Source organism: Saccostrea cucullata, unplaced genomic scaffold, assembly GCF_032062105.1.
Source record: "Saccostrea cucullata isolate Sc308-1 unplaced genomic scaffold, CSIRO_AGI_Scuc_v1 ctg3650, whole genome shotgun sequence".
NCBI classification, from domain to species: domain Eukaryota; kingdom Metazoa; phylum Mollusca; class Bivalvia; order Ostreida; family Ostreidae; genus Saccostrea; species Saccostrea cuccullata.
Genome location: NW_026940399.1, coordinates 17,653 through 27,217, shown reverse-complemented (window position 1 = coordinate 27,217; position 9,565 = coordinate 17,653). Strand labels below are relative to the sequence as shown.

The following is a 9,565-nucleotide window of genomic DNA, read 5'->3' as shown; positions in this document are numbered from 1 at the left end:
TCTCAAAGGGCCCCGCTTTCAACAATGAACATGAAAATGTAAGGTAGTTTAAAAGGGTTTATTTTGAAGAGGAACATTTGTAATACAGTAAAAGTCATTTAGTACGACTTCACGGATATTGCGAATTTACAGATATATATCGAAGTTATCTTGTATCCCCAGTTATATAAATTTACTGGAATTAAAGGGAAAAAATAATGCACCAAACAAAGATTTTAAACAGAGAGGCTAACTCTGACCATGACCTAGAAACTTCGACCAAGGTCACTGCACATCCATTGACCAGTGGAACTCTGTGAGTGAAGTAATAGCCAGATTGGGCCAAGGAGAGAGAAGATATGCTCAATACAAGGATCTTTCATAAAATTCTGCTATGACCTTGACCTTTGACCTTGAAACATGGTTCAAGGTGACTGCACACCGGTTACCCAAAGGCACTCTGTAGGTGACATATGAGCCAAATTGGGCCAAGGAGAGGGAAGATATGCTCCGGACAAGGATTTTTCATAAAATTCTGCTATGACCTTGACCTTTGACCTAGAAACATGGTTCAAGGTCACTGCACACCAGTTACCCAAAGGCACTCTGTCGGTGAAGTATGAGCCAGATTGGGCCAAGGAGAGAGAAGATATGCTCCGGACAAGAGATCTCGGACGGACGGACGGACAGACAGACTGATCACTAGAGGGCGCCCGCCAAGCTGGGCCCTAATTATCGAGATTTATGAACGAGAAAGCAACTGAACATGAGACACAATTCCCGCATCTCGCCGGCTTGGCAAAAGATATTTATCAATTCCAGGAACATCTGTGCCCTCGGAAAGAATATTTTCTACAGCCGGAATTATTATCGCGTAGTAAGGAGTCAATCCTTACGTCGCGAGTTAGGAGTCGTCTGTCATCAGCCGTTGTCTAAAATCAATAGAGCCCCGCCCTAACACCAGAACCCCTGACCCAGAGACCATGAAATTCACAATTTTGGAAGAGTTAGCCTTATTCGATATAACTATGCACTTGGTTTGTTTATTTAATGCCCAGGAGCAGAGAAGAAGACTTTCAAAGAAATAATGCATTTTCACTATATAATCTCTTTATTCCCGCCCTAGCACTAGAACCCCTAGCCCTGGGGCCATGAATTTCACAATTTTGGTAGAGGACTTAATGCTGATTACAATCATGCCAACAGTTTGATTGCTTGATGTCCAGGAGTATAGAAGAAGATTTTTAAAGATTGCATAAATTTTAGTGGTTTTGGCCCCACCCCTCAGGTCCCAGGGACCATGAATTAACAATTTTTGTTCCCCTTCACCCACAGACGCTTTGTGCCAAAATTGGTTGAACGGTTGCAGAGAAGTTGAAAATGTTCAAATGTTAACGCACGGCGCACGACGACTGACAAAAACGGATAGAATAGGTCATCTGAGTTTACTCAGGTGATCTAAAAAACAAATTGAATTATCAAATAAATGTACATTTTTGATACGACTAACCGGTTAATTGGTCGGAACGTCTTGCGATTAACCGATTGGCAATTCTGTAACTTGCAATTAATATTGTTTCTTGGCCTCAGAGAGTCTTTGAATGTTCGTACTAGCGAATGTTGATGGAGATGATGTAATGTTCTATGTAATCGTTATCCGGAATTATGTTCATGATTGGTTCTAATGTATATAATAGATGACCGGAAGTAGTAATAAATATGACAGAACCCGGCATGGTGTGTTGTCGCATGTTTTGATAATTATCCCTAAACATCATCCACTGAAAATATAACAATTGGCGACGAGGATAGTAAAAGGACCCAGAATTTATGATGGATCAACTGTCAATACCGATTTTCCCGGCATTCGATGCAGAAGTGGATAAGTCAACGGTAGGCCCAAGATGGGACAGGTGGGTCGGACGTTTAGAGAATTTATTTGTGGCATTAAAATTAGTAAACCCTATTGTACCGGAAGGTGAGGAGCCTAATGAAGCTTGATAAAAAGTGTAGATGATTGTAAACGAGCGTTGTTACTGCACTACGTAGGTGAACAAACTTTTGACATTTATGAGGCTCAAAAGGGGGAAAACGAAACTACATATACAGCAACGAAGAAGGTTCTTACTGATTATTTCAGGCCGCGGAAAAACACACAAATGGAGATATACACATTCAGAAATTGCAAACAAAAGCAGGGACAAACCTTGGATGAGTACCTCACGGAGTTGCGGAAATTCGCCAAACACTGTGAGTTTACAAACACTGACAAGGAAATTCTGTCTCAAATAATCCAGTCATGCAGGTCCAACCAACTCAGGAGAAGAGCTTTGAGAGAACCTGATAAGGGATTAGAGGACATAATTCAATTAGGGCGCTCACTAGAATTATCAGATTCTCAGGCTCAAGCTATGGAGCGCCATGTGGATCAGACTGTAAATAAGTTACATGTTCGTAGTTCTAGACAGAGTAGTGGTGCATCGCGAGGAGGTAAACGTTATCAGTCAACGAGGAAACCTGACAAACACTGTTGGAAATGCGGAGGAGTGTTTCCACATAAGGGAGACAAACCATGCCCAGCTCATAACCAAAAGTGTCACAAGTGCCAGAAAATGGGACATTTCAAGTCTGTGTGCAGGAGTAAAAAGGATACTAAAGTCAGGATGAAAGAGAAAGTACAGTTCATGACACAGCACGAAGTGACAGTGATGATTACTGTTATGGAATCAAAATTATGAAATCTGGTGAAAACCGTGTGAAAGGCCCATATGCTGAAGTATCCGTAAACAAACACAAGCTCAAGTTACTGGTGGATAGTGGTTCATCTGTAAACATACTGGACGAAGCTGATTACATTAAAGTAGGAAGACCCAAGCTTCGACGAAGGAAGGAACATTGTGAACTTGTGCCTTATGGAGGTGGTAAAATCCCAGTTCTAGGGACTTGTGATTTGACATTAGAAAGAGAGAAGAGCTATGATATTGTGAGGTTCTATGTGGTGAAAGGTGTAAATGGATCCTTGTTAGGCTACCCCACTGCTGATAGCCTACAAATCATCAAACTAGTGAACAATGTAAATGACATCAAGAAGAAAGTGGAAGATGACTTTCCTCAGTTATTTCAAGGCATTGGGAAATTAAGTAATCATCAAGTGAAGATTCACATTGACACGACTGTCAAACCAGTGGCTCAGTAGAGGAGAAAGACTCCATTTCATATGAGGGATAAAGTTGAAAAGGAGATAAATGAACTGTTAAAATTAGACATTATAAAGAACGTCGAAGGAGAGCCTACACCATGGGTGTCCCCTATTGTGACTCCGCCAAAGAAGGATGGAAAAGAAATCAGGCTTTGCGTTGACATGCGCCAACCAAATAAAGCCATCAAGCGTGAGAGGCATACCATGCCTACCATAGAGGAGCTCATATTAGACTTAAATGGATCCAAAGTTTTTAGTAAACTTGACTTGCGTAGCGGATATCATCAGTTGGAACTTCATCCAGATTCCAGATATATCACTACATTTAGTACACACATGGGTATATTCCGCTACAAGAGATTGAATTTTGGAGTGTCATCTGCGTCGGAAATATTTCACGAAACCATACGCAAGTTGTCCAAGATATTTCAGGAGTGCGGAACATTTCGGATGACATAGTGGTTTTCGGAGCGAGTCAGGAACAACATGATATAGCTCTACGACAAGTGTTGAAACGACTCTGTGAAAAAGGATTGACTCTTAATTACAAAAAATGCGTCTTCAGAACAGATCAGATATCATTCTTTGGAGTGATCTTTGGAACAAAAGGGATTTCACCAGATCCTCAGAAGGTGACAGCAGTACGTGAATTCAGTAGACCAGAGAATGTGAAGGACCTAAGAAGTTTCTTAGGCTTAACGAACTATTGTTCTCGCTTTATTAAGGACTATGCCAAGATATGCAGACCTCTTCGGCAATTGACAGACAAGGACCAACCCTGGACCTGGAGCGAAGAGTGCGAGGAATCATTCATAACACTGAAGGAAAGGTTGTGTAGTGAGACCGTTATTTCCTACTATGATCCTTGCAATGCGGTGACAGTGCAAGTGGACGCCAGCCCAATAGGACTCGGTGTAATACTACTACAGGAGGATAAAGTTGTGAGTTATGCGAGCCGTGCCCTTACACCAGTAGAGTCCAGATACAGTCAAACGGAACGAGAAGCGTTAAGTGTTGTGTGGGCGTGTGAACATTATGACTTGTATCTCAGAGGTTTATCACACTTCACAATCATAACAGATCATAAACCCCTGGAAACAATTTGGAATAAACCTCAACCACCCTTGCGAATTGAAAGATGGGGACTACGCCTTCAGCCCTACTGTTGTACAATTAAATACCAACCCAGAAGTGAAAATATTGCAGACTACATTTCCAGGCATCCAGTCGGAGAATCTAAGAAATCACTGGAAGAAAACTGGGCTGAGAAATATGTCAACTTCATCGCAAAAGAATCGTTACCACAAGCTATTGACTTAGATGAAGTACGAGAAGCCACTCATAAATGCAATACCTTACAGAAAGCAATCTATTATACAAGATGTGGAAAGTGGTACGAGATGAAGACCGACGTATTGGAAGATGTTGACGTGTGTGAATTGACAGCAATCAAGGCTGTTCGGGATGAACTAACTGTACATTCTGACAATGTTTTACTTCGGAACCACCGCATTGTGCTACCCAAGAGTCTCAGACAGAGAGCTGTTGCTCTGGCGCATGAAGGTCATCAGGGTATAGCCAAAACAAAATCATTCTTACGTTCTAAAGTTTGGTTTCCTGATATGGACAGAGCTATCGAGGAAGCAGTTAGGAACTGTGCATCATGCCAAGCTCTAACTCCAGAAACCCGTTCTATGGAACCTTACAAGATGTCGGAACTACCTTGCAGCACCATGGGAAAACATCAGTATAGACTTTTGTGGACCTCTACCCTCGGGTGACTACCTCTTTGTCATGGTAGATGAATATTCCCGTTATCCTATTGTAGAGATAGTGAAGTCAGTATCTGCACGCTCAACGATTCCTGTACTTGACAAAGTCATCAGTACTTTTGGATTACCAAAAACTGTAAAGAGCGATAATGGCAGCCCTTTTCAGTCACATGAATTTAAGCAGTTTGCAGAGAACATGGGTTTTGTACACCGCCGAATTACTCCAAGGTGGCCCCGAGCTAACGCTCAGGCTGAGAGCTTTAATAAACCTCTTATGAAGGCGATACGCTCTGCTCACATCAATCAGCTGAAAACAGGAGATGTATAGATTTCTACGGCAGTATCGAGCAACACCACATACCTCGACAGGTCAAACCCCGTACAGATTACTTTTCAATCGAGAACCAAAAACTAAATTACCACAAATTTCAGAGAAGACACAGGAACCAGTACTTGATGAGATGGTGAGGACACGGGACAGTGAAGCGAAACGCATTATGAAGCATTATGGTGACCAGAGGAATCGTAGCAGAAATTCGGAAATAAAAGTGGGAGATTCTGTTTTGATGAAGAAGGAAATTCGTGGAGACAAGCTACAATCTACATACGAGCCAGAGCCAAGAACGGTGTTAGAAAAGAAAGGATGTATGGTAACAACTGATAATGGTATTACGCGCAACGTGTCGAAATTCAAGAAAATAAGTGATTCTGTTCGTAGCAATCTTGAGGACAAAGCAATAGTCAGGATTCCAGAGGAGGATATTCCAGTTTCCATTTGTCCAGAGGTGTCCGAGTCAGATGAACAACCCAATTCTACAAGTGCGACTTTAAAGGGAAAAACTCCAGTTGTGCGCCGTAGTGGCCGTGAAAGGAAACAACCAATTAAACTGAAAGATTTTGTGTTGAAGTGAGTTAGGTATGACCTACAGTGATTGGGGCATAATAATCCCCAGTAGGTTCATAGAGCTACATAAGTTCTCAATATTGTATCATGTTATATTTTGTTGATTGAACATGTCAAGTAACATTTTATGTTTTCATGGCAATCTGACTTCAAATGAAAATCTGGGTAATCTGTGTCTGTAAATCTTCTTCTGGGATCTCATGTATATTCTTCATCTGTTCTACACATTGACAATTTATTATCTATATTTATTTACTGGAAGTTCTTTAAACTTTTATTTAATTTTGTTAATACCAATTTAAAAAGGAGAGGACTGTAATGTTCTATGTAATCGTTATCCGGAATTATGTTCGTGATTGGTTCTAATGTATATAATAGATGACCGGAAGTAGTAATAAATATGACAGAACCCGGCATGGTGTGTTGTCGTATATTTTGATAATTATCCCTAAACATCATCCACTGAAAACATAACAGATGAAAGGATATGCAATAATATTCATAGAGGATACATTTCTTAAAGTTTTCTAATTGTATTATTTTTCAGGGACTACTTACTGTTTGTCCCCTTTAATCTCAAACACCTTCAAAATAAACCCTTTTCAGCTACCTTACAATTTCATGTTCATTGCTAAAAGCGGGGCCCTTTGAGATGGCCACCAACTCAATGATATCTAGTTTATAGTAGTGTAGGATGGCAAAAGGGTAGGGTCCTCCATCATCTGGGTGAATAATGAATCTGGCTGGTTCCTCCGAGTGGCTCAGGTCGTCATGAATAACTTCCCTCAGACATTTAATTTAATCCTACTCGTTCCTGTTGCATTGAGGACGGGGGCTGCAGTCTACTTTGGAGAGATTCCTAGACGGAGGCGTCCTTCCTGTCGAATTCCTTATCGGTGGTGGTGTAACCGTGCGTATAGGTGTGGATGCCACAAGTGGTTCAGATATGGAGACAACTGGGGAAAGAAGGGCCTCTTCTTTCGACGAATCACGAAGTGTTTCCTCGAAAATTCGCTTGAAAGACTTCCCTTGTTGGTGTCCCTGGAGTGAATTGGCTCGTGAGTGGCGAAGTCAGTTTGAATGCATCAGCTGGCAGAATGGGCAGGATGGGGTTCTGTGCTGACAATATCACAGTGTTCTTCGCAGAAGGCAAGGGTGGTTGCATTGGGGTGGGCTTCTTCGTCTGCTTCCTACATTTCTTCACGCGATGTGCTTCAGTGAATGCAATTGGGGTCTCCTCTTGGGCTGGCCCTTGGATTTGGAATTAATTTCGTTCCAGTATCATTAAATTTCATTCAGTGGTATAGAAAGAGTTGTGGATAAGAGGTGGGTACCGTTGAATAATACAGAAAGAATAGCAATGTCTATATATTGCTATGGGTAATCCAAAAAATGTGTCCGATCAAAACGTAAAATAAGAGGTGCACAATGGAAATATGTGTAACGCTATAGTGGTTCTAGTAGACAGGAGTTAACTCCCCTTTTTAACACTGAGTCAACAACACTAAACTCGAAATTTAAGTTTCATAAATTTATTGAGTCTGCAAAATAAACATGAACAATTTTAACCCCAAAAAAAATAATATCCAGGCCTTTTAACCACCCTTTTTTACTGACAAATATCACAATATTAATTAAATTCTAATAAATAGTCGGATCTCGAAATAATCGAAATATATGGCTAAAAACCTATCTTTAAAACTAAACTGTCAATGAATAAAAGATAATTAACAACTGGAAATTTAGATACGATCGGATGCTGAAATAATCAAGATATATGATTGTAGATAAACCCCCCAAAGCTGTAAAAATTAAACTTTCCCCAATTAAGTTAAACCAATTACCAAATTACAATTAATTGATTTAACAATTAATAAATAATTACCAATTTCGTCTAAAACCTCAAAAAAATTATGTTAACCCAAAGATCAAAAATAGCAGATTCCCCGATTTACGGAAGAATCTCCCCTTAGGGGACGACCATTTGATTCTGAGGGGGGGGGGGGGGGGGGCTGGCAAATTTTTTTGAGACGGATTACTTATTTTCATGCCTGTCAAGGACAGATTATTTATTTTCAAGATTATCGAGGACAGATTATTTATTTTCTTCTTTGTCTTACGGCACCTTGATCGATTGATTCTAAAAGACTAATCATTTATATACCATAGGCGGATTCAGGATGGGGGGGGGGGGCGTGTATAACTTCGTTCAGGCAAGAGGTCTAGGGCCGCCTTAAGGCCCCCAGTGGGTCTGGGCGAAGCACTGGTGGAGGCCAAGGGAGGGAAATTCCCCAGAAGCTCTTGGGTTTTCGGGTATTTTAAGAGTAAAACCAGGACAATTATAGTGGTATTGGTTATTATGTAGCAAAGTATGACATTATTATAACTATAATCTTTATTGCATATTACACCCATATGAGTCAAGCAATACAAAAAAGAAACAAAATCAACGAGAACAATGAATTATATATACAATATCCATATAGAAATTTATTCCCTAAATGTTACACCGATGTGGAGTCCAGGACCTTTTAGTTCTCAATTCTAATGATTGTTTGATAAAAGTGCAAACAGCCGGTATAACTTCAAGTTTTGGACTTAGTATATATTCAAGTTTCTGAGTAGGTGATTTGAGGTAGAATAAAGAACAATTATCTAACATAACTTTTATAAGTATATTCCTTGCTTGTATATTCAAGCTACACTGTAGAAAAAAATGTGATTCATCATCAATAGTATTACATGAAGAACATAATCTTTGTTCTCGAGGTATTTTCTTATGTCTACCAGTTTCTATCATTAGGCAGTGGTCACTTGTTCGAAATTTAGTTAGCATTTGTCTATTCTTAAAACTATTTTCAAGCGTAAGATACTCTTCCATATCGACACTGTGTTTTATTTTACTGTACAAGTATAGTTTTGAATTTTCTGTAAATTTAGATATTTTTCCATCGTTTTTTCTTTATAATTATCTAGTACAATTTTCTTCAACTTCTTTTTAACTGAATTTCTAATTTTGTCAAATTTTTCATCTTTTTTGTTGTAGTCATTACTATTTAAATTATTTTCTTCAAATATAGACATTGCAAGGGTATGTCAGGAGTAAAATCCTTCTTCATGCATAGATATATTAATATTATATGATTCTTTAATCAAGGGGTTTACATTTTGAGAGTTTAGCTACAAAGTACATCATGACTTGAGTTTTAATAAAAGAAGAAACTGGAAGTCTGCCTAGTTCACACAAAGTTGAAATATTGCATGCTGTCTTATTGAGTCCTAGAACTGTTTTACAATATCTAGTATGTACTTTTTCATAAACTGATTTTTCTTGTAAAGCGAGTGTATCACATGAACTGTTTGTTATTCTTTATAGCTCGGAGCATTGCTCTGTATGAAGGAAGATAATCATCCATAAACCATATTTCACTATTAAAGCATAAAATAGGACGAACAAGAGTGTCAAATAATTTACAAGACAAATTTACAGGTAGTTGTGTAAAGTTGTTGAAAATTTTTCTTAAGGAGAATATTACTTTTAAGCCCTTCTTAGACAGTTCTTGTATTCCTTTGTGTAAACTTCCTTTATGGTCAATTATTGTTCCCAGAAAATTATATTCTTTTACTTCTTCAAGAGGGTGATTATCATAATATAAAACAGGGTTTGGTTTATGTACTTTTTGAAAAGTTAAAACTTTTGTTTTTGTAGTA

General features: G+C 39.1%; 2 protein-coding genes across 2 annotated transcripts; both read left to right on the top strand.

The window, feature by feature from the left end:
- The first annotated feature begins 1,812 nt into the window (after positions 1 to 1,812).
- Positions 1,813 to 2,717, top strand: LOC134255343 (uncharacterized). Its single transcript, XM_062737866.1, has 2 exons — positions 1,813 to 1,892; positions 2,120 to 2,717. The coding sequence occupies exons 1-2, from the start codon at positions 1,813 to 1,815 to the stop codon at positions 2,715 to 2,717; spliced, it is 678 nt and encodes a 225-aa protein (XP_062593850.1).
- Positions 2,714 to 3,175, top strand: LOC134255342 (uncharacterized). Its single transcript, XM_062737865.1, has one exon. It carries the CDS (start codon positions 2,714 to 2,716, stop codon positions 3,173 to 3,175), a length of 462 nt encoding a protein of 153 aa, XP_062593849.1.
- The last annotated feature ends 6,390 nt before the right edge of the window (positions 3,176 to 9,565 follow it).

Coding starts and splice junctions, on each gene's coding strand:
- LOC134255342 (XM_062737865.1), top strand. CDS start 2,714: ATGAAATCTGGTGAAAACCGTGTGAAAGGCCCATATGCTGAAGTATCC.
- LOC134255343 (XM_062737866.1), top strand. CDS start 1,813: ATGGATCAACTGTCAATACCGATTTTCCCGGCATTCGATGCAGAAGTG. Junction 1,893..2,119: donor GTAGGCCCAAGATGGGACAG/GTGGGTCGGACG, acceptor TGATTATTTCAG/GCCGCGGAAAAACACACAAA.